Genomic DNA, 26,561 nt, shown 5'->3' with positions numbered 1-26,561 from the left:
TAAACGCGGTTGCACATTGTTTAACAATAAACAAAGGTGGTTGATTCTTAGTTGTTCACGGTGACATTCGAGCCCGCGTGCGGCGGCGTCGTCCTAATGATGGAAGTGTTGAGAACCTGTGGGCGTGTTTGCAGTCGTCCTCATTACGTTCGCTCCCTCATCCGCTTCAGCAGCGAACCCATCGGTCATAGCTGGAAAGATGGCGGCCGGTTCAGGGGCCGCGAGCGGGCACGTCGCCCGCAACGCCAACGTTGGCCTGGAAGCGTCTTTAGACCGACGGTTTCAAGGAGTATCCAACACCATGGAATCCATACAGGGACTAGCAAACTGGTGCATTGAAAACAAAAAGCACCACGGCCTAATCGTCCGCCACTGGATGAAGTGCCTCAAGAAATGTGAGTAGCTTCGGCGCTGAGCCTGACCCGCTAGCCTAGCCCCCGCTTGAGCCAATTCCACATTCATTTTTCTGCGTGGTGCGCGTTCGACCGTCCAAATACGAACGTAAATAGCTTTGCGCGGAGTGCAAGGCAAGTCAGCGCAAAAATAAACTGATCAAAATGTAAATTATTCAATTTATTCTCGAATGCATTTTTTTTCTGCATGTCTGGCGTTTGTAATCGCCACCTAAAATTAGCCGCTAATGGTAGCTAGCTTAAGCTAACGTGTTGCCAGCGCTGTTTACCGTTGGGCCTCCCGGGGCTCGTGCGTTTTCACGCAGAAATCTGACCCGCAGTCCAATGCAAATGTCGGAAGAATAAACCGTTGGAATGAAGGTGGTTACAAGGGGTTTGGTTGGATTACGTTAACAGCTAAATGTCAGATTTTGTTGCTGTTTTATATTTTTATTCGTGTGCAACTTCTGTTTTGGATGACGGTCTTGTATTTATGATTGTTTACTTTTTTGTAGAATATTCTTAACATGGAAGCGCACTGTACGCTAAATCATATAAATGTTTTATTTAGTATGTCACTAGACACAGTTTCAGCATTAACACGCAGTGATAAACAATCCACTTGTCACAGATTTCAAATTATTCATGCATCTGACAGCTGCACCTTAAACCCATTTCCTCCATCTCTAGCGACTGAGCTTACACGGCTTCATATTGGTTTCTTACCAACCTACAGTGTATTCTTAATATACTAGTTGCAGTTAAACTTAAGTAATTATGTTTTAATATAGTAACTATAATGGCCCACCAGGTTTTCATGATCCAGCTGTTTAAACCTGTAAAGCTTAAAACAAAGTAACGTTAGTTGTTTTGGATCAGAGTTCCTTCATTAATTAGTAAAACCAGAAGTTGTCAATGTGTCTCTAGATAGTTTTGCAAGGCAGTGGGACTGAAATCGGTTGGTACTCATTAATCTGAAGTCTTCTCTACTATGCTGGATTATGTTTAAAATCCCAGGTTGTCTGCATATTGATCAAGTATTATGTTTAATAGACTTAAACACAGCGCTCTGACCTTATCTCCTACAGCATTATCTTCTTATAGCTTACAGCATTTTAACTTCTCTAATGATGAAAAGAGGGCCAGCTGGACTTTTATGTTTTAGATTTAATCCAAAAAACACTTTCCTCTATCTACACAACACAGCATCTAACTTCATTCAAATAAAAGTCACCCATAGTCGTCGTCTGTGACGTCTGTGAAAGTTTGTTAATTTGGGGGAACACGGTGGGCTTTGCTTGTAGACGATCAAGTTCACATGATTACAATCACGGGTCACTTTTTGTGTTGCTTTGGTCTCCATCAATGCTACTATTCCCGTTGTCTTATGATATTTCTGACGTTACTTTTTAGGCCACTACAAAATGCAATTGGCTACTAACAGTTACACAGACATTTAAATAGTTTCTAACAACATTTTGCAGAAAATAATAATCCGTGGAGGAGTTCTAGTGTTGTATGCGCACACGTTTTTTAAAATGTCGGAATGAATGATTTGGTAGATTTAATCGTATTCTTAGCTGCGTGTGGGCAGAGGAAAGAAGCAGCACAGTAACCAGAGTGTTTTATGCTTCAGTTCTTGATGTCTCTGAACGCAGGACAAAGTGTGCTGTTATGTTGCAACCGTTTGACTATTTATCATTTGAGGTTCAGTCAGTGGGCTTTCCAGAGGTTTAGCGTCCCACCTGTTTTTGGAAAGAAGTGGCAGGTGGTTTAAATTTTGTGTGCAAAGTATTATTGGCGTGTTGTGATGAAGTTAATATCACAACGGTGTTTATACAAGGTTAAGTTTTGACCTAATGTCACCTTGTTTGTTTGGAGTGGGATTTTAACAAATATATTGGATTTCATTTGCTTTTTATATCATGTTGCTGATTTGGCTGTTTTTGGTTTTTGAAAGCCAATGAAATAGTTGTAAAAACACGAATGAGCATAAGATCTTATACAGTCATTTACAAGACAGCTAAGTAAAAAGATAACGTTGGCACGGTCACCTTTTCAGCATGAAAATGTTCATTTAATGCTTACTATTACAAATGATTTGACTTTATGATATAGATCCATTTAGATTGACGTTAACAGGCTTGTTTTCTTTCTTTTTTTCTTCTCGCATTCACAAAACAAACCGAACGTAGTTCCCTTTTTCGTAATCGATTTGATGTTATATGTAGATACATTTTTTTCAGAACAGTGCAAACATTCAGCCTCCCTCGCGTGGCGCAGTGCTCTGTTGCCGATGCCTTTGGTGACCCAGTATTTGGGAGTGACGGACGTAGACCTTTCTTATCGCTCCACATCACCGCCCACATGATAAAAAGCTTGTGCTGACTGCAAACCGCTGTGTTCTGGCTCGGACAGAGTCTCTACTCATCATCATTCACGGGGGGGTGGGGGAGGAGGGAGTTATCAGTTTTTGAGTAAACACACTCCATTGCAACCAGTTTTCAAAGAAGACGGCTAGTTAATAATTATTAATTTGTTTTATGAATGAAATTTGGTGTTTTGCTTTTTTATTTAACTTAATGTAATCTTTTACTCCTAAAGGTAGGACATTTGAAAGATTATAACAGCAGAGTGGATTGTACAAACAACAGACTAAAGTAGAAAAATTAGATTCAAAACAAGGATAATTAATAAGCAATTGCGTATTAAAGCTACGTAAGGTTAAAAAATAGGAGGGCTCTTTTTCATTGAGGATCATAAATATGCAAGATAACCTAATAAGGTTTCACATAGTTCCATGTTCTCCCAAAAGGTTAAAAACTTTGTTTTTCTGGAAGAAATGTTCTTTTTATATTTTTATGTTAATTGTATACATTCAATTGTAAGTTTGAATATATGGCATATTTCAATATAACTATAAAATCTTGTGTTGATCAAGTGATTTCAAAGTATTAGGTAAGGATATATTTAGGGAAAGCACTTTTCTGGAAATTCACAACCAGAAGTTTTCATTAATACAGTTTTTACATTATTGACTTGATTATTAAATTAGTTCCATTCATGGAAACGCACATCTATAGCATCACTTGAGTTTTCATATGTTGTTTATATTATATGATACCTTCTATTTTCTGTTTATAAAGGCACCTGCCTGTTTATGAAGGCGTTGCATTCAAAAACTACAAAGCTAGATTTCTTAAATTTGGTTTTGGTGAGCAAATATAATCCCCATTTACAAATTGTACTTGTTTTGGCCTGAATAATACTACAAACATATAAGATGTGTCATGTTTGATGTACAAATGCTAAGAGCCTACATGGAGTTGGTGCTGCATACCCTGTGGATATTAAGGATCACGTCACAAACACCTTTCAGTGTTTTGATGTTTCACTACATGCTTATCTAAGTCATTCTGGAGCCTTTCTAATGGCTTTTACAAACTGCCTCAGCGTTGAATGGTGGAATAGGAGTACAGCCACCGGTGCTGGAGAAATGTGCCGTTCGGGTGTCCTGAGCCAAGTGATGAAGGCGCTGTGTGATGACCTTGAGTGGTTCAGTCTGCTGCTCATAGATACTCAAAGGGCCGTATGTACAACTCGTGGCACAATCATGTTATTGGGGCACATTTGTACAAGATATCAGTCTCAACTGATACAAATACTTGCCCCCTCGTTTTTTTTTTTTACAACATTTATTTTGAAAGCCTCAGTGTCAGACTTCACTCCAAAATGTCAAGGATCTCTGTGATTGAACTGATGGCTTTTGTATCTTTAGAATAACAAACTAAGATTCTAAGCAACAGAATGCAACATGAGAGGCAACATTTAGACATTTTCTTATCCAAAAATCTTGTTTACATACTGCATATCGAATCCTCACTGGTAAATCTGTGATACTTAATCTATTTTAGGAAGCAGTTGAAGTCTTTGGATCCTTGACTATAATGTATTACTTTTGCACGTGTAAAATGTGTGACTATTACCAGAGTAAACCAGGCATTAACTTCATCGCTGTTTCTGTTCACTCACAGTAGTTGGGTGGGGTTGAGGGGTTAGGGGTTGGGAGAAAAGCAAGTGATGACATCACTGCTTCTACATGAGCTCAAACTTGATTTGTCTCTTTCAGCTGACAGCAATCACCGCTTGAATCTCTTTTACGTCGCCAACGATGTGATACAGAACTGCAAGAGAAAGAACGCCATCGTCTTTCGTTCAGCGTTTGCAGAAGTCCTTCCGAATGCTGCCCAGTTTATCAGGTGTGTAGACTAGCAAAGCAGTTGTCTTTTAACCCCCCCCCACCCCCCTTCCTCTCCTTCAGGTTTTGAGATGTGCGACGCTATTTGTTGTGTTGTTTTCAGAGATGGAAAAGTCCGCAAGTCAGTGGAAAGGATTTTCACAATTTGGGAGGAGAGGAGCGTGTATCCCGAGGAGGTCATTTCTCAGTTTAAAGCTGGCATCAACAAAAAGGAAAAGGAGCGCGAGAAGCAGAAGGAGAGGGAGAAGCAGAAGGAGAAGGAAAAGCAGAAAGAAAAGGAGAAGCAGAAGGAGAAAGAGAAGCAGAAAGAAAAGGAGAAAGAAAAGGAGACTCTCCTGGCAACCGGTCAGTTTGTTTCTCCTTTTTAATCCGGGTGGAAAACTGGAGCCACAGCATCTTTTGTTTTTCACTATTTAGTTCTTTTGATTTTGTATTTGAGTCGATGTTTTCCTTTCACTCTCTAGCCCCAGCCAACACCAAAGCGGCCCTCAAGTCTAAGATTGTTGCAGAGTTCACTGTGAGTCCTGCTCACGCCAAGTTGCAAATATGTAAAGCGTCATACTTCATGTAACTTATTTCTTTGCACTCCATTTCTTCTCTAGCCCCACTCGCTCATCGAGCAGTTGTCGAGATATAAGCAGGCCGTCGCAGAGGAGGACTTCAGGGAGAAGCAGCTGGAAGCTCTCAGGGTGGATGTCTGCAGCACGGAGGCTCTTAAGAGACTTAAAGGTCAGTGGTCTTTGAGCTTTTCCTGCATCACCACACACTGAGTACTCTTACTTCTTTATACTTGTATGGTATATAACTGATACACTGTGTGCTGAACGTCTTAAGCCACACACACTTGACATATGGCACTTTCCTCTTCAGGCCATGCCTAGTAGTAAAATAGTGTGTGGGTTATCCTGCATATTGGGATGAGATAGCATTTATTATCATTTTCATTTCTTAGCCACATTTATTGTTGTAAAAGGGGATCCGTGTTTAATCTTTTTTTAATTTTTTATTTGACTAGCTTTTATTGAACCATATGACATGTGTATAAGCCTTTTATCTAATTGTTATTATTGATCAATTCCCTCTTCCTCCAGACAAGGCAGAAGGGAACAAGTTTGCAAAGGACTTTGAGGATGGCAGCTTGAAGTTGCAGGAGTTTGTCGTCTTCATGGAGAAAGAGTTGAAAACGGGGCCTCCTCTGCTGGAAGCTTTGGGAAATGCTGACATTTTCTACGAGATGCAGTACAAGGAGGTTAAAATCGTGGCAAATGTGAGTGTTCGGATTGGGGATTTAAATCAAAAATGCTATTTGTTGATCCATTCATTAAAACATTAACACAATGATTTCTTATTGTTCACGTTGCTTTGCGGTGATTACTTTTGGGAAATTGATGATAGACGTGAATATAAATGTTTCAATAGTCTGCTGCAGTCATCTTCATTTGTTTCCTCTCCTTTTCACTCAGGCGTACAACGCCTTCGCCAACCGCGTGGCCAGCCTCAAAAGAAAATTAGATTCCCTCAAGTCGACTCTACCAGGACCCGAGGACTCCCCCATTCCCTCCCCCTCCGAAGACGCCCCCTCTCCCACCGGCTCCGACTCCCCCTACCTGGGACTGGGGTCCAGCAGAGCCCAGGTGGATCCAGAGCTGGATGGCAAGGCCATGGATGAAGCAGACATGCCCACTGACAACAGACACACGGAGGACATGGATATGTCCGACGAGGAGGCCGGCGCTGCCGCAGCGGGGGGTCAGTGGCTGCAGAGTGTTGTAGTGGGTCACCCGGTTGTAGGTCTGTGCTGCAGATTTGAAAGTGTTAAAGCTCTTTGGTTATTTTTTTAATTTTTACTAGCAGATGACATGAAGGACAAGGCGCCCACTGCTGTTCCCAAGTCCGACGTGGTGTCCAAGGTTCCCACCACGCCTACGAAAGCTCCCATGGCCAACACCACTGCCGTTGCCACGGCGACGCCAGTGACGCCGACCCCTCCGGCGGCTCAAAGCACCCTGGTTGCACCAAAGGGAGTGAATCTGGAGAAGGTGGACCTGGGAAAGATCAGCTCCATTCTCAGCTCGCTCACAACTGCCATGAAGAACACAGGTGTGTTCGGGAGTGTAATAACGTTTAGTAGACGATAAAATGTCCCACGCTTTGAAAAACGATTCAAATTATTGTTGATGATTTTGCCGATTTGTTTAAGGCGCATCAAAGAGGGTTGACTTTTTGTAATGTTATGGATTGTGCTCTGTGACTTCATTACTTTTGCAGAATCACATAAACATGAAAAATAATCCGAAACAAAAGTTGACAAATCTTAATTTCAGTCGCTCCTGTGAAAAATGAAATGTCAGTTGAAATTCAACTCTTCAGCGATTCCTGTTGTCTAGGACAAGATTAAACAAACCAGCTGTTGCCTGTAACGTTCTTTACATAACACCCATCCGTAGGAACGTGACTGCCGGAAGTACATCGATCTATTCAGCTACGTTGCAGATTAACATTTTTTGCATCCCTGTGTGTTTTGTAAAAATTATTATTATTATTTTTTTTTTAAATTTTCAGCAGCCACCCCGTCACCTCGACCGTCCCCGGGGACGCCGACCACTCCGGGCCAAGCAGCAGCCTCTAAAGCCACGTCTTCAAGCCCTCACCTGGCAAATTTCTTGTCCCGTGTGGATATCACACCCGAAGGCATTCTAAATGCTTTATCTAAAACAAACAAACCAGGTAAGATGCATACACACCACACTTCTAGAAGAAGAAAAAAAACGTTATTTATAAAGCTTTACTGATTTTTTTTTTTCTCTATGTAATTATGTCTTCCTTCCTTGCCCCACCCTTTTTCTGTCTCTGTGCAGTTTTGTCTTCTCTCCTGCTGCACAGTGTGACCAGCGGCAACTCTGCTCCTCCCACCCAAACCTCCCCAGAATCCTCAACCATTAAAACCCCGCTCACCCCAACCACCCCAAAAACCAAACCCCCTCCGGGGAACAGCCTGAAACGAGACACACCTGGGAAAACAAGAGACTGGGAGAAAGCAAGGCAGCTGTCCCCTCCTCCACCTCCGCCGCCTCCTCGCCTCTCGGCTCCTTCTGTTTCTTCCCCCAGCCTAGAGTCAAAAATCAACAGTTTCCTGCAGGGTAATCCGGGCTTTAGTCTGGCTCTGGGCGATGTCAGTCCCGATGGGGTGGATGGGACCCCGGTGAGAGACGAAGCCGCCGGCACCCCCACCCAGGACGAGATCATGGACACACCCAGTGTGCCAGAATCTTCAGGGTCGTCCGCAGGTCATAACCTCTCGCCCACCGCCTACCGCAGTGAACCCTGGGATGCCGTGATCACCCCGTCGGGAAGCGGCAGCAATGGAGACTTGCGCGGCTCCTCCGCGTCTTCGCGGTACGGAGCAGGAAAAAAGAAGGACGATGAAGGGGTGAACGTGAGGAAGCGGGTATCCTCTTCCCCCAGTGGCGACATGAAGGGTAAGAAAGGACAACACGGTCAGTCAAGGGTGACGGGCAACAGCAGAGGAATCGGAGAAAGAAAACCTTCTGCGGGCTCTCGTAAGGCCAGCAGTGGCTCCGATGACGGAGGTCTGAGTGGGAAAAGGGAGGGGAAAGCTGAACAGGCTGCGGGTGGGGATGAGAGGGACGGACTGTACCATCGCATTGAGACGCTGGTGTCTCCCTACGCCGAAGGGGCCCCCATCCAAACTCTAGGCTACTCGAACCGCCCGCTCGCCGGAGAGCGCATCAAGACGGTGGAGAGCATCCGCGTGATTGGCCGAGGTTCACGCCGAGGGGGAGGGGCCGGCAGTCGGCCAGGGGGAGCGATGTGGTACGAAGAGGAGGAATACATGGAAGCGCAGCCTCCATCAACCCACGCTATCCCCTCTCCTCTAAACATTGGCAACAAGGACATGTCCCCCTCCATGTCTCTGCCTCCGCCGCATCTCCTCCTCCCACATCTCCACCCTCCTCCGCCCCATCCTCACGCACACCCTCCGCCCCAATCTCCTTTCCAAATGCCCTACCACACGGATAACCTCCAAACTCCTCCCCCATCACTCCTCCACCAGCATCCTCCTCCGCCTTCCCATTTCTTTGGCCCCCCCCCACCTATCCCGAGACCTCCACCGCCTCCAGGTCCCCAGCGTCGTTCCCCTCCACCCACTCACCATTCGGTGCCCACCGCCGTCATGGTTGGGGGAGTGTTGGTCCCCGTCGATCGACCCCTTTTGCTCCCTCTCTCTCTCAGACCTGAGGGTGTAGATCGCAGCAGAGGAGGGCCCGGAGGAAGTAAAATGGGCCCTCCACCCCTCATGGGGTCGTTGCTAGGCGAGCCCCCTAGGTTGCCCCGCTCTGGCACAGTTAAAGAGCCTTTCGCCCCCCGCCATGCGCTCCCTCTCCACCGCCCAGGTACCCCCGGTGGCCCCCAACCGCTGCTGGGCAGAGTGAAGGAGCCTCTAAATCTGCCTCTTCTGCCCCGGTCTCCAACGCCCTCCACGCCCTCCCCCTCCACGCCCAATTCCCCCGCCATCGACACTCTCCCTGCCAAGTCCGCTTCCCTCCAAAAGCCCCCCCCAAGTCCTCCCGCTCAGCCTCGCGATCAAACCTCTCACCCCGTCCCCTTACTCAACTTGCCCAGTCCTCGCCCCCCCATCCTCTCCGGCCCTCCCCCACAGAGACCTCTGCTGCGGGGCCGAACGCCCTCTCAGCAGTTTAACCAAGAACGACCCATGGGCGGATTCCGGGGGGGCAAGCGCTCCGGTCCTCCGTTCACAGGCGGTCCCTTCCATTCGCAGAAGAGACCCTTCCTGCCCCCGCGCTACTGAAGTGGTCGTCTTGACACGCGCTGAATGAGCAGTTGACGCGCCCTGCCCTGCAGTGCAGAGTGTGTGTTAGCCCTGCTGGTATGAGCCCAGATATCTTTTCTGCTAATTAGCTTGAATTAAATCTTAGGTCGTGTGTAAGTAGTGGATTAAATCTCTCGTGCTTCAGCTAGTCAGCCTTCATCATCTTGCACAGTGCAGCGATGGGGATATCAGTTAGTTGTGTGACAACCCTCAATCTGTCCCATTTTAATCAAACCTCTTTTCTAACTAGCAAATTCAGATTCAATTAGAAATATTCTTCATTTAGAGGTGGACCATTTGTGTGAATGTTGGGTTTCTTAACCTGGAGAGTGAGCAGCAGAGTGAAGGAGCGGTGTACACAGCAGAGAAAGAAGCAATATTTTCACATCTTGGGAAACTAGCTTATTCGCTTTTTTTGTGTTGTGATGAGGATCTGAATAGAAGTCTCGTACATGTGCTAAATAAGAAGCCACAGCTTGTTAGCTAAGTATAAAGGCAGGAAATCCCTCTACAGTTGACTTGTTAGCATGTGGTATATTGTTGTTTGATCACTATCACTAAGTGTAAGTGTAAAAATGACATGTTCTTAAACAGGAGATTAATATCATTATATCAGGCAAATGTAGCCCTCACAACACCACCAAGTATCTTGTTAGCTTTACACAGAACCAGGCTAGCCGTCTGACCATTTCCCCAGTCTTTATAATAAGCTAAATGGTGTGTACACAACATATTTAACAGACTGATATCTCATCTAACTGTGAAGAAAATTCCCCAAATGTCAAATTATGCCTTTCAAATTGTTAGAACTCCAAAGTGTGTGTGTGTGCGTGTGTGTGTGTGTGTGTGTGTCCTTACATGGCATTTCTCATTTGAAGTGATGAGTGTTGTGGCCGAACTCAACATCTTATCTCCTGCTGTAAATAATATTCTTCTCTTACTCAGCCGTTTTCAGGTTCCCTTTCCTCCCGCTGTATATTTCTAAGCTTGTAAATATAAAAACTGAGAGGAAACAGCTTTTTTTTTTCACACTCTCTCTAATGAGGACAAACTTGGTCAACCTAGCACCCCGTCTTTACTGTGATTGAGGCCTTGGATAATCTTTAGCTCCAGAAGAATTTCTCTGCCGCGTCGCACCTTTCTGTCCTCCTTTTGAAGCCGCCACGCTGAAGAGGAGGCTGAAGATCATTGTGTATTCTCATTTCCAACATAAATGTCTGCCTGCCTGCGTGCTTTCAGTTAGACGGAATCGTGACGATTCTCTGTAGTGGACGGCAGGTGAGAAGGGGGGAGGGGGGGGTTGATTTCAGTTTTACAGCCACACATTTTAATAGGCTTTAACATGTACTGACTTTAATAAAATCCAGTTTCAATACAACTGGGGGGGAAGGGAGTGGGTGAAGAGGCATTTTATTTGGTCACTAAATATCATTTGAATTGCGCTGTTGAGCTGATTTTTATGCCTGTTTTCAGAAAAAAATATTATCATAAATGACGCAGCTGTCATCTTCATTATGCATTAACATTTAATGCCTTTTGTTGTTTTTGCGCTGTATTTTTATGCGAGACAGAATTGGCAATTTCCCATTTGCAGCAGCAATCACATGGTATCGGGGGGGGGGGGGGCAGAAAACGTATGAGCAAATAAGGATTTTTTTAAAGGGTTTATTTAAATACTCTAGCTATAGTTGGCCTCTTTCTTTTTTTGCTTACCTCATGCTTTTCCCTTTTCCCTTCAAACCTGCGTGCTTACTTTGCTCACATGGATTCACTTGCACCTCAACCCTTGTGGGTTTAAAACAAAACAAAAACAAAGGGTCGGCACAATGGCAGCAATCCTCCATGTTGTGCAGGAATTAATGCCGTAATGTTTCCCCTCAGTTCCACCTGCATGTGGTCAGTCCGCACGGTGAGAGGCGCACGGCGGGTGTAGCTGCTCAAACCCTCGTGTCTCTTGTGCTTATCGAAACGGTGTGTTTTTGTTTTTTGTTTTTTTTCCTCCTGTGCTTACAGTCACATCAAGATGCACCGAGCACCTGCAAACGGTCCCGCATAAAGTTTGATACATTGTTAAAATGTAACCACAGAGAGTGTCTGTCACTACAGTGTTTCTCCGTTCATCAGAGCGCTGGTGTTTTACTGAATGTTATACCAGTCTGTTACCACTTTCTGTAAACTGTATATCTTTTTTTTTTTATCTGATCACTCGCTGAAACAGCTAAATACCAGTTTGGTGTGTTCACGTTTCACAGTGAAAGCTAGATTTGCTGTTATATATAAAAAAAAAACATCCTACTTCCAGAGCACTCATCAAGTTCTACATTTCAAGTGTCCCTATAAATAACCTCTTATCCATTTCCTCCATGACAAATTAAGTTTGAAATTGATTGAAGATGTGACAAAGCTGATGGTCTGTGTATATTTGAGAAGTTTAACTGCTGTTCTCATCAATGATGCTATACCCCAGATCTTTGAGTGTCCAATCCTTTCTGGTGTGATGAACATGCACTCATTCTGTTATCGTCATAGTGAATATATGCATTCTTTAAGAGCATATTCTGCAATTTTCTTTTAATTTTTTTTATTACACAAAGCATATTGCAGATCACAAGACCTCAATTTTAGTGTAAAGTTGTGCGTTCTAGCCAGTTTTCCTCACACACTTAATGCGGCTAACATTTTGTCTGCCGTTGCACTATTGACTGTAAGCAGTCGGTGTCTTGATCTAATGAGGGAGGAGCTGTGCTGTTTTCCATGACTCTTGTTCTGCCTACTAAGACCTCTACCTTTGTCTAATTACCTCCTTCAGAAGACTGATTGTTTCTTCTTTTTTTTTCTTTTTTTTTTGATTGTTGCTGAACATTTGCACACTACGATTTACACTGTTGTTGGAAAGCCACATTTTAGAAATGCCATTCAGTAACTCTGTGACACTAGTGATATCCGCTTAGCACAGGAATTGACCATCACGCATTTACTGAATTCACTGCATACATTATGACAGACTGTTTGAGCAGCTTTAACCTCAGTCGCAACATTAATGGAATAACACTAAGCAATGACTGTACACAATTATTAGAAAAAATATATATTAATTTTAATCAAGTTAATCTCTAAGGATGAAATTACTTAATGGGTTGCGCGAGAATCTATTGTCATTCAAAGAATCATTCAAAGTAAAATGTTTCCTTATGGCCCCAGTGCCATTCTTCTGCAGTTATTTATGACAATTGTGATATGTTAAGCTAATTAATATGTTAATTTAACTGCAGAGTTAAGTCCTTAATGTTAAATACAGATACATTAGACCAACCCACCAGCTCTCCGTTTTATGCAGTCTTCTTATGCAGGACAGCAGACCTACTGCTTGTAAACGGGTAGTGCGTGTGTGCTTTTCGGTGTTTTTCCTAGACCTAGTGAAATAAGTTTATAAAAATGGGACCACCTTAAATTATTTAAATAAATAGAATCCATATAGGTTGATCATCGATTGGGTTCAACCACAGTTAAATTAACTGTCTAGATGGGGCCAGCTAGTGACACTTTAGACGTATTTATAGCTGTCTTGATGCACAATATTTATGAAATTACATGTTTCAACATATTTTGAAATTAATTGCCAAATAATACATCGTACTTCGATACTATGTAGAAGAATTGAGCGCGTTTTGAAAGTGCTGTAGCTTCCCCTAGTGGCAGTTCAATGGTACTTCAGCTCTTATGTCTAATGGAGTGTCGTGTACCTCCATTTGTTGCGGTAACCACAGTACTAGTAATCCTTCGGGAAATGGTGACAATCAAAATTGTCCCTAATCAGAATTGACGGAGGTTTATCCTAATTTGTTTAAACGGCATCTATCAGTCCCCCGGACAATTATTACTTATTAAAAGAATCCAACGTTGCATTCAATGTAAAGTTTTGATATTTTCAAACTGCTATTGCAGTAGTTCCTGCAGGGAAGGCTAGAAATAATAAATAACATCTAGAAATAATTGGAACGGTAATTGCTGAAGATGGTTTTTACACAATATATTAGACGTTTACGGGGTAACATTTTGCCCTCAAATATCTCAGAAATCGTATTTATTTCACTATACTAACTAATATCTAAGGCACTACAATAACCGGCTTTACATGCAGCAGTAGTTTTGATGCGAGGTGCGCATCTCCGTGATGGAGCACGTGACTGCTGTTCATCCTTGTAGCCTGACGTCATGCTGTGGTCCTGTGTGGAAGTACTTTGGGGTGCGTACTAGTGGGTATGCACTGCAGGCGCAGTTTAGCTGATGTCCTGTGCTCGCTTGTGGTCATGTGTTGTGTTTCATCTGGAGCTGAGTCAAAGAGGAAGCCGTGTTTCGTTCAAATATTCCGCATAATTTAATTTTCTTAAGGTTCCTGACCTAAATGTGCATGGCTTTAGCTGATAAAATCGCTCTATTAGCCCTCAAACACATGCAAATGTTGACTGTATGTTTCTTGGCGCGCGTTCTGGTGCTGGACGCCTGGGTGCGCGCACGCTGCTTCGTAATAGCATCATGCGTGTGCACGTCGACAACGTCACCGCAGCTTTTTTCCTTCTATTTTTTTATATATCTGCTTCCGGTGTTATGGCCGCTCGCAGAGCAGGGTGACAGTCAAATGTGGGACCTGTGGAAATGAGCGCGGGGTGTTTGGGCAGGAGTTTTAGAGGATGGCTGTGACGCGGCTATTTCGGGTGATAGTCGGTCGGACAGCGGCTCGCGTGCACAGGAGGTACAGCCAGGTGCGCAGGTCTTGTTATTACAGCACGACAGGGTGCCCAGCTAACGCTAGCTAGCTAGCTAGCTAACAGGACACTTCGAGCCGGGCTTCCGGTTGAGATGTAGAGGTTGATGTGATCTGACAGTTGGGGGTTTTGTTCATGTTTTGATGTAACTTCATTATTCTCCAGATGTAGAGTTATTTTCATATATATATACTTTCAGTGTATTTTATAAACAGTATAGTGTAAAGATAATCCAAAAATATTTGGTTGGCTGCAAAGTTATTGGAAAGAAAATTACCTAAAATTTGTTAAAGGCATTTTTATATTTTTTTCATCCACGTTAATCACACTACAATTATTATGCCGAGAAGACAACACTGAAGGTTAATCACATTGTTCATACCAATATTGATTCAGTAATGCTTCTGTTATCAATAAAGTACAACTAGTTACAACTATTGGCATTTACTATAACTTCCCAGCAGTCATGACGGTTATGATCACTTTTCATTACAACTTGTTTAGAGACATGACTGGTGTGGTATTATTGTTGGATTCGATTAGCCTTGTTGTTCTTGCATCCTCTCACCACTTTTCGTTCTGATCTACAACTTTCCTGTCCTCTCCAGGTGTGCCCAGCTTCATCTGAGCGACTGCGGATCTTTGAGTCCCTCAGGGATAAACGCTGCAGCGACAGCAGAGTTGAAGCTACAGGAACTCCGCTCAGTATCCAGCTGGCTGATGGCCGGACCGTGAAGGGAACAGCTGGTGTCACCACACCTCTCTTTGTTGCGCAGAGTGTGCGGTAAATGGATTTTTAACAAATGTGTTCCTTTGTTGTTGAGTTTCTTTCTACTGAAGTGCTGTAACGGGGTTGTTTGCATCTCTGACTGCAGTGTGAAAGGAGCTCTGGTGAGTAAAGTGAATGGGGAGTTGTGGGAGCTTGGGCGGCCCCTAGAGGCCGACTGTGAGCTGCACCTTCTGGGCTTTGACACAGATGAGGGAAGACAGGTAATCCCTTCTTTTTTTACACAATGCTTTTGTGGTCTTTTTTTCCCTTCAAGATGAAATGATGGCTAACATGCAGATACGCAAGCACTTTGTCTTTTAATGTTGTGTAAACTTGGTGTTGCTGCTGATAACTGTGATAATTCAATAAATAAATCTCTATGCCACCTTCTCCATCTCAGGTGGCATGGCGGACAGGAGCCTGCGTCCTAGGTGGAGTGTTGGAGAATGAATTTGGGGCCGAGGTTTGCAGAGAAGGGGCGTCAGAGCTCGGGCTTTACTGTGACCATCTACTACACACCGGGTGAGCTATAGGTTCTGGAACCGTGATCACATGTTTTTATCTTTGGAAATTCAGTCTGCAAAATCTGTCACAATATCATCTGGCCTTGTTTGGACTACTAAATAATCACTGACCTATATAAACAAGATGTCTGTATTGATGTCTGGCCTCCCCTGCATAGGGGGTTTCTGCTGCCCATTTTAACATTAAAAGAAAAAAAAAGATCGGTTTAATCAGCTGTTTTCTTTAGACTGTTAACTCTCACTACTCAGTTCTGCTGTAATGCCCCCTTTTCTTTCCTCTGCACACAGTGCCTGGTCTCTGGGCGATGTGGAAGAGAGATGTAAGAAGGCTGCAGCCCTCAAGCTTCCTCTGTCCCGACTGGAACTGAACTCGGAAGAGGTCCGAGAGCTCTTCCAGGTCAGATATACCAGTGTCTCATAACGATGCACTTTTTACAGCAGACAGCCTGCAGGTCATCATTCTTTCATTCTTTCAAGCGTGTTCAAACTGTGATGTGTGTTCTCTGATTTGAACTTCTTATAGAACAGCATGCTGAGACTTCAGCTCGTAGAGGAGCAGATGAACGGTCCCACCATCACAGTCTACAGGTATTAATACGCACATATACCTGATGTGGACTGCCCTGCAGTGTCATTTACAGATTTACCTCAAACTAATCCAGTTTTATTCTTTCTGTGTGACTTAGGTGTGGAGACAGCATAGCGGTCTGCAAAGGCCCCCTCCTCCCGCACACGGGCTTCCTCAAAGTGTTCAAGACACTCCAGGTGTGTGTAACTGTCCTCTGCTTGGCTATTTGGGGTTTAATGTACTCTTACTATTCAGTTTCCATCATTTGTTTCCTTCCATTTTAATTACGCGGATTCCCCCTAAATTTGTCATTTTCTCAAAAGAAATTCATTCAAAATAAAGCCCATGTTGTATTTCAACCAATTTAACACAGTCTGTCCCGAGTGACGCATGCTGGGTCAATGGAATATTTTTTGTATCCGCTGATTGAGCAACAGGGAGTAGTTTCCATACGGGGCTGCCACTGGACAGACTGTGATACCATGGAAGGCAGAATTATTATCAGCAGCAGGATGTTGTGTCTATCAAAAGCCAGTTTCCTGTTCTCCGCCTTTTACTAATGCATCAGACATGCAGTTTCTCTCACCCTTCTGGTGGACCCTCACTCTCCCTTTTTTTACCTCTTGGTTGGCTGACTTAAAAAAAAACAATGTTTTTACACCCCCCTACCTCTTCTCCCCCACCTCTCCTCACTTCACATCTTTAACATCCCAGCTGTCACCTGTGACCCTGGCCAATCAGACGGAGTCCTCCGGTTTGATGCGTCTTTTAGGTGTGGCCTTTCCAAGAGAGAAGGACAAAGAGCAGTGGGAGAGGGAGCAGGAGGAGGCGAGGAGGAGGGACCACAGACGCATTGGGACAGTAAGACAAACTCTACATTAGGAGAGGTGCATTAAGTTAGATCAATTTTTAAAAAACTAATTATTATATGTTCTGATTGTTAGTGCTGTTGTTCTGGTTTTTGCATAGGACCAGGAGCTGTTCTTTTTTAACGACGTGAGTCCAGGAAGCTGCTTTTTCTTGCCTAAAGGAGCCTTCATCTACAACACCCTCACTGACTTCATTAAGGTGAGCACACACTCTTCACAGTCAGTGACTCTGGATTTAGAGTTAAATCTATATTATTTCATTACAATGTCAGAGAGCCCTTAAACACAACACCTTATCTTTTACAATAGAATGGCTTTGCAAGCCTGTGTAACCCAATCGTCTGTATTTGACCTCTGCCACATTTAATCTGCAGCCGCTTTTAAACCTTGTTCGGCACAGCTTAAAAAACGAAATAAACTACGACCCTAGTCTGGTTAAGGTCATCAGTGTTTCCTTCTTTGGGTGAAACATTAAATATTTGTCCAACGTCTTGCGCACTTGCACATGCAAACATGCACATATGTTAACATAACATTAAATTATACCTTGTGATGTGTATCCCGGGGTCACACGCATCACTCGTCAGGATATTGGTACTTCCATTATTCCGCTGCCCATCGCCTGCGAGGGGAACAGCTGCAGCGCTGCAGAACAAACACAAACACCACTGCCCCCGTCCTGCACTCATTGTCTCACACACACACACACACACACACACACACCCTTCTTTGCTGACCGTCTCGCAGAGTGAGTACCGAAGGCGAGGATTCAACGAGGTCGTGACCCCGACTTTGTACAGCACGGCATTATGGGAGCGCTCGGGTCACTGGGAGCACTACAGCGAGAACATGTTCACTGTGACAGCAGAGGGCTCTCAGACCTACGCTCTCAAACCCATGAACTGTCCTGCACACTGGTGAGGCCTCCTTACTGTAACCATCGCATCCAAATGCTTCACCCCCAACATGACTCTCGTGCCAACTGAACTTTAAAACCAAGTCCAAACTCTTAATTGGTTTTTCGTAGCGAAAGACTTGCATGCAGACTAATTCTCGCTCTCCCCCTCCCTGTGTTCAGTCTGATGTTTGAGCAGCGCGTCCGCTCGTGGAAAGAGCTTCCTCTGCGCTGGGCCGACTTCGGGGCGCTGCATCGCAACGAGCTCTCCGGAGCGCTCGGAGGTCTCACTCGAGTACGGCGGTTCTGCCAGGACGATGCTCACATCTTCTGCACACCTGAGCAGGTACAGACAACACGTATGACGTTGCATTGGTTCGATGCACACTTTGTTCTCCTAGGCCGCTGCTTTTGTCCTCCAAGGGGCCGTGAGTGTGTTGGAACCTGAGCGGGACACACGTGGGACTATATGACACTCATCAGATGGGCTGTGCAAATGCCCCCCCGAGACATTCCAGCAGGCCAGTGTCTGGGTGAATGAAGGCCTTTGTCCCGTTCAAACATTACACCTCCACGTGTGCATCACTGCGGATGCACAGTGTGTAACGCTGATCCCCTACACAGTGATCTGGAACGTTCCCATGATACTCATGGAGATCGGTCACCGGATAATCATCAGTCAGTTAGCTTCTAAAATACTGATTCAATTCATGGAGGCTTTACAGTAAATACATTGTCAGCTACCTTTTTTTTTCTTGACGGACTCTGGTTGGAATTTCCAACCCGTATGATGTCCTCTTGTTGCCCTTGTGTTGAACTTTTTTTTTTTTTTTTCATTCTGTCTCTGCAGCTGGAAGAAGAGATTGGGGCTTGTTTGGACTTTGTGAGGAGTGTCTATCAAGTGTTTGGGTTTTCCTTCCACTGCCTCCTGTCTACACGTCCTGCACCGTGCCTCGGGGACCCTGAACAGTGGGACAATGCTGAGCAGGTGAACACACGTTCACTCACGCGTTTTTGGGGTTTGTCAAAACGTACATAGTCTTAGGCCGCCCCAACTGTGGAAATTTCAGTTAATCACAACTACAGAAAAACTCTTTTAAACTAAATGACCCAGTGTAATGAAATCTACAATCTGATATACTTTTCAGTAGCGACGTGCGCCGGGCTGCTGGGTAAATGTTTATCCCTAAATCCCCATGGACATCTTAAAATGGGCACTGCGGCAGTTGAAGCTTATTCTATTGAATAGAATTATAATTCTAACCGTACCATTAATTATGGTACCAAGCCCCCACACAGAAAGACCAACATGGCTGTCATAATGTGCATTTTTGTGTGTGTGTGTGTGTGTGTGTGTGTGTGAGCAGCAGCTGGAGAGGAGTCTGCAGCACTTTGGTGAGCGCTGGGAGTTGAATCCAGGAGACGGCGCCTTCTACGGACCCAAGGTCAGTGAGGAGGGCAACGTGCAGGAAGCGTGTAGCCGCGTGCTCTCTGCCACAAACTGGGCCGTTTGCAAATTGAAAGATTACATTTTTTTGTACTACACACATCAAATGGAACATTTTTCTTTCTTTCCATAGTATCTGCTAACATCCAGAATGTTGATTAAGTGATATTTTTCACAATGACTGACACACAGAGCGGTAGGTGAAGTCCAGGTTGGGGTTAGACTCCCACTCATGCGCTCCATGTACAAACAAACAAACATTCCTCACAGACTTCTTGGGGGTGTTACAAACAAGTAGCTGTATGGGCTTCTCTTGGAAACACATTTGTTCCCCTTTCTGTCCACAAAAGGGCAGTTTGTCTGAAGCAGCGTCAGGATAGAGAAGCGACGGATGATGCTAACGCAGTCGGACATGTTTCTTTATAGATTGACATTCTGATCAAAGATGCCATTGGCAGACAACACCAGTGTGCCACCATCCAGTTGGACTTCCAGCTGCCCATCAAATTTGACCTTCAATACGTCGGGTGAGTCGTGATTCTCTGCTGTTGGCTTGCAGCATCTTAAACATTCCTTCGTCTGTATGTGATGTTCTGTAAAGAGATAAGTCTAACTTAATTAGACTTGATTCGATCACGAGAGATGAATCCTTTTTATTTAGTTTCTCTTCAGGCCGAGTTGCTCCCTGTTTCTGTGTGCACTTCATGGTTATATAGCATATGTATTAAAATGTCTACATTGCTATTTTCCCTAATATAGTTACTTTAATGGTAAACCATTTTACGCAGGAAATAACCAAAGTGGAAGTTGTGACATTGATCCCTGCCGATACTTAACACATTTTATCCCTTCCCGCAAAATTCTCACACAAACAATATTGTCAAGTGAATTGTGTCAATGACACGCCTTGGGTCTTAATGTTAATACAAATTTGCATCTAATTCGAATACCCCTACTTGTCTTCTGTCGTCCTCAGTGGGGACGGACAGTTGCGGAGGCCGGTGATGATCCACAGAGCAGTGCTGGGGTCACTGGAGAGAATGATCGCCATACTGGCCGAAAACTTTGGAGGGAAATGGTGAGGCGACCGTGAAATGATCACATTGAGTCAGAAACCTTTTGTCGGGCTGTACAGTCGATGTTGCCAAGCGCGTGACTTGTCTCTCCCCTTCACCCAGGCCCCTGTGGTTGTCGCCGGCGCAGGTCATGGTTATTCCTGTGGGGGGCAACAGTGAGTCATACAGCAAACAGGTCGGGCCATGACGAGGATTTCCTTCTGTTACATCAGCACACCAAGTGTACTTTATGACTCGAGTTCTGTCATTATCACTTGTTCTAGTACATAATCTTAAAAGAACGGCCTCTCTTGTGTTAAGGTGGTGCAGCAGTTCAGTGAAGCTGGCTTCATGGCTGATTTGAATGATGATCTGGGAGCAACCTTAAATAAGAAGATCCGCTCTGCTCAGCTCGCCCAGTACAACTACATATTTGGTAAAGATGAATATTGTGGGGGGGGGGAACTGTGGGATACCTAATGTGTTAAAGAAGCGATTTACTGCTACTGATGTTACCATAACTGATTATTACGTCATTTCACTTGTGTCCAGTGGTGGGAGATAAGGAGAGTGAAAGTGGAGCAGTGAATGTGCGGTGCAGAGGGGGCGTGCAGCTGGGGAGACGGCCGACAGAGGAGGTGCTGACAGCCCTCACACGGCTACGAGACACCAGGAGCAACCTAGAAGAGTTCTGATGAAAAGGTCCTCAGTAATGATGAGTCCCTGATGTAGTAAGTGTTGTGGTACATATTCAAGCTGTTATACTTGTTCAAAGCGATGGATGCTAATAATTTGTAATAAAAGAATAGCAAATATTTCTGACTTGTTGTTTTGTCCACTAATGGCGTCCCATTTTAAATCCTAAAAGTCATAAAAAGCACAGAAGGGCTTTAATGTAAACAAAACTCCATTAACTATACGAAGCTCCTGCTGACGTATGTCTGTGCCGTGATGCCCGAAGAGAAACCAGACGTACCTTTAAAAGACTGGAGCAGAGGGAGGACACGCAGGGGGATTTGACTAAAATAGGAGAGAGAGCAGCAGTGTCAGGACTGTGTGTTTTCATCTGTGTTTAGTGGAAACAGCCAAGTCAAGGTAAAGGTCAAAAAGATTGGGAGTTTTTTTCCTTTTTTAATTGAGAGAGGGCAGCAGGATGGAAAAGACATCAGTCACAACAGTGACACAGAGGGAGCCGTCTGGCCGGGGGAAATAAACCGAGATGACAAAAGCCGCCCCTCCAACGAAGCTGGAGCTGAAACTGATTGTGTGGTCAGTTCTTCTGGAGATCACCTTGTGGGCCGGAGAGTGAAGGTGAGGCAGGTTCACGGACAAGTCTCCCTGTGGGTCAAACACGGGTCACCTCAGATTGAAAGAGGCTCTTCAGGTCATATGTTTGCTAAGCGGGTGGATGAAAGGGGGGTCTGTCAGAAGACCTGAGATTCGTTTGGTGTGTTGCCATGGTAACGTTTGCTACTGCTACACTCCGATGGCAATGTCTTTAGCAAGTTCCGGTCCTGAGGTATTTAGGAAATGTCAATTCTGACCTCATGGATGAGAAAGCAAAGGTCAGAGTTGTTACGCTTTATTTTGAAGGATGGATGTCTGTACCCAATGAAATGTTAATCCATTGAGATATTTCTCCGTAAGATCCAGACAAACACTAGTAAAGCCAAATATAGCTGAATACCATGAGTGGTAAGAGAAGATTGTTTTTTAGGAATTTGGTTGTATTGACCCTTAAAGTTCTTTCTCACTAATGTTTTCTTGATCTCGTACTGTAAAATCAAGATGTGTATTTACAGTTCTGTCTGCTGTTGGCTGGTTGCTAAATGAAGATAAATACGGGGCAGCTACCGGCCTGCATTGCACAGTAGTTGCGTAGTGATGACCCGGACCATTAGCTCCAGTAAACACTGGAATCCCGACATAGGAGATAACAGCATGTTCGCCCTTCTCCACCCACTACTACATTCTATCTGTACTTTGTGCAAACACACACACACACACACACACACACACACACACACACACAGCAATCGTTCATTCAACTGGTGGAGTCGCTCAGAGTTCAGAGGAAATTATTTTTAGCCTTAGGGGTTTACTGAAAAAGACTCTTGCTGTGGGGGCAGCGAAGGAACAAAGTTTTTGTTTTACTACAACATGATGTGAGAATAATTAATTCAGGGAAACCGATGCATATCTACCGAAGTTTAATATGAGGGCAAAACACTCGTTGCGCCATTCCCAGCTGTGCTTCCCTTAAGTCAGGAAAGACAGGAAAAGGATGCTTTGCTAGAGCACTATTTAATGCTGAAGCTACAACAGTTTTGATGGTTGACACGAGAAAATATTGTTCCTCTATTTGTTAGTAGGCCTTTCTCTGGGAAGCGTTGATGCCACAGCCTCGCTTTCACCAATGTGGGTTTGGCCTAACTGTCACTGTCAAGAATCAAATGTTTAGAAAAAAAATGGTGGCTGATTCATTTTCTGGCATTTGAACTCTTTGTAAAATTCAGTTTCTTTGAATGGTTTGTCTTTGTGTATTTTGAACTTCTGTGATTTTGAGAGACTTTTGTGACGACTGCTGTAGTGGAAGTGCATTTTTCGGGTGGGCGGTGTGACGGTCACCCGGGCGGGGAGGCAGAGCCCGACAGGCTGGCCAGAGGAAGATAAAGCGCCTGCTCTGCATTGTTCTCCTGGTATCACCCAGAAACTGTCAGCCTGACTGATTGAAGGCTGGACCTCCCAAAATAGGCCCTGTGAGGCCGGGCTGCCTTCCCTTTCCACCCTGTTATAAATAACCTGTGTGTGTGTGTGTGTGTGTGTGTGTGTGTGTGTGTGTGTGTGTGTGTGTGTGTGTGTGTGTGTGTGTGTGTGTGTGTGAGAGAGCGAGCAGAGAGACAGAAATGTGATCACTACCCGGGGCAACCTTAAAAGTGAAGCCACCGAAAACAATAACAGGAGGTCTGTGGGACTCTGAGCCAAACGGCGACATGGACCCAGCGGTCAGGAGCCTCCACTGACCTCTTCTCAACAAACACACACTTATTAGGGCCTTTGGTTCACTCAATATCCAGGGTTCATGCCTTGGTGTGTGTTTGTTTAGGTCTGTAATGTTCCGATAGGGCTTGTAAATGACCACCTGAGCGAATACCACTTGATTAATTGGAGTGTTTACTTGGTTCAACAGGTTTGCCGAAGGGGGGGGGGGGAAACGTTTTCCGGCCAAATATACGACGGCGGTGCGTTGCTTGCACACACTAAAAAAAAGCCACAATGGAGGCGGGAGGGGACTCGTTTGCTTGTTTACAGCGCCGAGCAACAATTAAAAAAAAACAAAAAAAAACTAGAAGTCTTCAAAACGTTAAATGGCGGCATGAAGTTGTGAGAAAGCGCTCCTCCTAAATCCCAAAACCTCAGCCCACCCACAGTGCCTGGCCTCGCAGGCTCAGCGCTCATTCCAACCCTCCATACCCCCCCCATCCCCCCCCCCCCCCCCCCCCCCCCTCTGTCTCTCCTTCCCCTCGCTGTTCTGGGTCCAGCTGAGTCTCAACTCTCAACTCACAGTTTATGCAAAAAGATGTTATTTGGGTTGCGTTGCTCCGTATTTGATCTGGCTGCTCCCTCCGCCCGCCGGACGGCCTCCACGGTTCCCTCCCGCTGTGCGCCTCAGATTCAGGCGCGTGCTTGCACTTGGCTTTATATTTAAACGTGACAGACGCTCCTGCATGCGCGCGCGCACACACACACACACACACACACACAGACGGCTCACAACCGGGCACAGTAGTTTACAGTGTCGGCCTCAGTTGGCTCCCGAGTACGTCCGCTATGCTCAACGCGCCGATGACCTGATTTCCTCTCTCATCACGGGGAGGGGGGGGGGGGGGGGGGCGATACTTAGAAAAGAAGAGGGGAGCAGACACAGGAGAGAATAAGAGAATCTCTCTGTGTGAAAAAAAAGGCATTAGGTTTATTGTTCTAGCGAACCGGCTGAATCGCTCTCAGGAAGGAGGAGTTTATGGGTTCAGGGAAAGGTCAGAGGTCACGTTGACGCTGCAGGCTAAGTTTGGTAAGCGAGAAGAATAAACCAACCCCTCTTTATATTGGCGATTATTTACAGTGGCCATTGTCCCTTCGGCGGCTACTCCCTGTAAACTCTTGGGTTGTGCACGAGAAGGAGGAGAGCAGGGGACGGATCGGGGGGGGGGGCCAGCAGCAGTTTTTAATTTGCTTGCGTGACTTTGTGCCAACCCGACGCGCTCCCATGTCCCACACTGCTGCTCGTGGAGCCGAGGCAGATTTCAAGAAGTCGTAGACAGAAAACCTTTAGAGTCCGACGACAATCGCACATTAAAAACTAATAGTCGGAAGAGAACATTTCGGATTGGAGGGAAATCTAAACGGATGTGATGGTTACTGGAAGGTTTTTCAAATGAGGTTATTTGCAAACCCAAAAGCATTCAGGACTTTTAATCCGCTGTGCATGCAGGGAATCCAGTGCGTAGCTGCACGTTCATTCCCCCTTTCTCATTTCAGTGTGTCCAGCGAAGCCTTTTGGGAGAAAGAGGAGGAGACGCTGACTTTAGACTTTGACCTCAGCTTGTTTTCAGGATCCCGGCTCGTCGAGGGTAATGAAACTTCAACCTGGCCCAGAGAAGGAGAGACAAACCGGTCAGTTCACTGGAGGCCGAAGGAGGTGCTGGAGCACGCGGCCAAGTACTGGACGGGGATGTTTACTTCCTTTGCAGAGATGTGGATGAGGAATAGTACCGTTCTCGTACCGTTCCCGTTCTCCGTGTGCTCTCCTAATTCACGCCATTTTGGTTGTACTTTGGTTGTTTGATTTGAATGCTAATTTGTGTGGGAATATGCAACATCCAGACTCAGTACCAACTGAACCTATAGGGGCCTCTCTCAGAGTCCTGCATTATTAATCACTCTTGCGTCTTTGTTGTGTAGAGATTCGGGCCCCTTCACACAATTGTTGATCGGGTTGATTGTACATTTCTACCATGGAGCTGGAGCTGAGACTACTCTGGAAAGAGTTTATATACATAAGTAAATAGGGAACAACCTTTATTAGCATTTTTGTGTGTTAAAACCGATATTGAAAACAAATGATTGCATTTTTAGGTTGAGTGAATTTCTCAAATCAGTGCAGCTTTCTCTAAATCTAAAGTTGCTCTGATTATCTGGATTCTTCTGTTGAAATGAAAATAGACTTCTTTACTTCGACAATTCAGGCTTGTATATAACCGATGGGGCATGAACATACCGGAGCATTTGCCACCTCGCTGCGGCCCGGGTGCGTCCGGTGCCAAACACGGCTGCACTATGCCAAGCCATATCTGACATGCCCGTTCACACACACGCAGACAATGTTGTTCATTGTCGTCATGTGTATATAAGTGGCCCAGTAGCTTCTCTGAAGGGGCCAACAGTTGCTCATTGTGTGAATAATCGGAAACAAGGTTATTTCGGCAGTTCGGTCGGCCAATTAGGTTTCCGACTGAGGCGACCTCTTGCTCCCTCGTGCCGTTGTCTTTTGAGGGAACTCTATAACTCCTCAATCCCCTTATCTGCGTCTTTTTTACCACTTTTGAACATTTTTTTTTAAACTGCCGTTCTACCCAAGCTCCATCAGTACAGCTTTTGCCTACAGGGCACTGAACTAAAACGCTTTTAGTGGTTTCTCTTGTAAAGATGTTGGCCGTTTCCCTCTCTGTGCCCTCTTCAGAGCACACATGCCCCGCTTTGATCGGTACCCTGGCACAGGATGGGTGGAATGGAGCAAATATTGACTCCATCTGAGCCAGACAAATCGCACCCCATTCCTGCGTTCTTTCGCTTTCACTCTGCTTTACACTTGCTTAGTTCCCGTCTAATCTGCCATTACCTCTTTCTCTCGAATTCCCTTTCATCCCCTTTCTGCTGCTGCCTTTTCTTTTCACTCCCTTTGTGTCCCCGTCTGTCTTTCTCTCCCTCTCGTCTCTACTCGAGGGCTTCTAAGGCCGTCTGTCCTGTTGGGTCAGGACTCCTCGCTTAGTTAGCAGCCCTTACAGATCCACGAGGTTCTCTAAATGTTTGGATTTCTCAAAGTCGGTCTGCTTCATATGTTGAACAATGTGTTAATGCCTTAAACCTGCAACATTTGTATTTGGGA

At 45.1% G+C, this 26,561-nt stretch overlaps 2 protein-coding genes across 5 annotated transcripts; both read left to right on the top strand.

Annotated features, from left to right (window-relative positions):
* The first annotated feature begins 33 nt into the window (after positions 1–33).
* On the top strand, positions 34–11,127 carry rprd2b (regulation of nuclear pre-mRNA domain containing 2b). Of its 3 annotated transcripts, none has more exons than XM_062565712.1 (10): positions 34–395; positions 4,522–4,651; positions 4,754–4,995; positions 5,115–5,167; positions 5,253–5,379; positions 5,742–5,917; positions 6,114–6,399; positions 6,505–6,750; positions 7,213–7,377; positions 7,509–11,127. In XM_062565712.1, the coding sequence occupies exons 1-10, from the start codon at positions 200–202 to the stop codon at positions 9,479–9,481; spliced, it is 3,594 nt and encodes a 1,197-aa protein (XP_062421696.1). In that variant the 5' UTR covers positions 34–199; the 3' UTR covers positions 9,482–11,127. The 3 variants fall into 3 exon arrangements, with proteins under 3 accessions (XP_062421696.1, XP_062421697.1, XP_037308822.2); XM_062565713.1 differs by having other exon boundaries at positions 6,502–6,750; positions 7,216–7,377; XM_037452925.2 differs by having other exon boundaries at positions 6,502–6,750.
* Positions 11,128–11,267: 140 nt separating this feature from the next.
* On the top strand, positions 11,268–21,210 carry tars2 (threonyl-tRNA synthetase 2, mitochondrial). Of its 2 annotated transcripts, none has more exons than XR_009957090.1 (18): positions 11,268–14,265; positions 14,877–15,052; positions 15,144–15,258; positions 15,438–15,559; positions 15,850–15,958; positions 16,085–16,149; positions 16,248–16,326; positions 16,844–16,990; positions 17,099–17,197; positions 17,746–17,915; positions 18,077–18,239; positions 18,744–18,881; positions 19,261–19,338; positions 19,767–19,867; positions 20,317–20,418; positions 20,519–20,571; positions 20,717–20,831; positions 20,948–21,087. XR_009957090.1 is itself a non-coding variant. In XM_037452928.2 (18 exons), the coding sequence occupies exons 1-18, from the start codon at positions 14,194–14,196 to the stop codon at positions 21,088–21,090; spliced, it is 2,067 nt and encodes a 688-aa protein (XP_037308825.2). In that variant the 5' UTR covers positions 11,268–14,193; the 3' UTR covers positions 21,091–21,210. The 2 variants fall into 2 exon arrangements, 1 of the variants encoding a protein (XP_037308825.2); XM_037452928.2 differs by having other exon boundaries at positions 20,519–20,591; positions 20,948–21,210.
* The last annotated feature ends 5,351 nt before the right edge of the window (positions 21,211–26,561 follow it).

This window comes from Pungitius pungitius, chromosome 11 (assembly GCF_949316345.1).
Source record: "Pungitius pungitius chromosome 11, fPunPun2.1, whole genome shotgun sequence".
In the NCBI taxonomy this organism is placed as follows: Eukaryota; Metazoa; Chordata; class Actinopteri; order Perciformes; family Gasterosteidae; genus Pungitius; species Pungitius pungitius.
This window is presented reverse-complemented; position numbering and strand designations above follow the sequence as displayed.

Coding starts and splice junctions, on each gene's coding strand:
- rprd2b (XM_037452925.2), top strand. CDS start 200: ATGGCGGCCGGTTCAGGGGCCGCGAGCGGGCACGTCGCCCGCAACGCC. Junction 4,652..4,753: donor AATGCTGCCCAGTTTATCAG/GTGTGTAGACTA, acceptor TGTTGTTTTCAG/AGATGGAAAAGTCCGCAAGT. Junction 5,380..5,741: donor GGCTCTTAAGAGACTTAAAG/GTCAGTGGTCTT, acceptor CTCTTCCTCCAG/ACAAGGCAGAAGGGAACAAG.
- tars2 (XM_037452928.2), top strand. CDS start 14,194: ATGGCTGTGACGCGGCTATTTCGGGTGATAGTCGGTCGGACAGCGGCT. Junction 16,150..16,247: donor CCCACCATCACAGTCTACAG/GTATTAATACGC, acceptor TGTGTGACTTAG/GTGTGGAGACAGCATAGCGG. Junction 16,327..16,843: donor AAGTGTTCAAGACACTCCAG/GTGTGTGTAACT, acceptor TTAACATCCCAG/CTGTCACCTGTGACCCTGGC.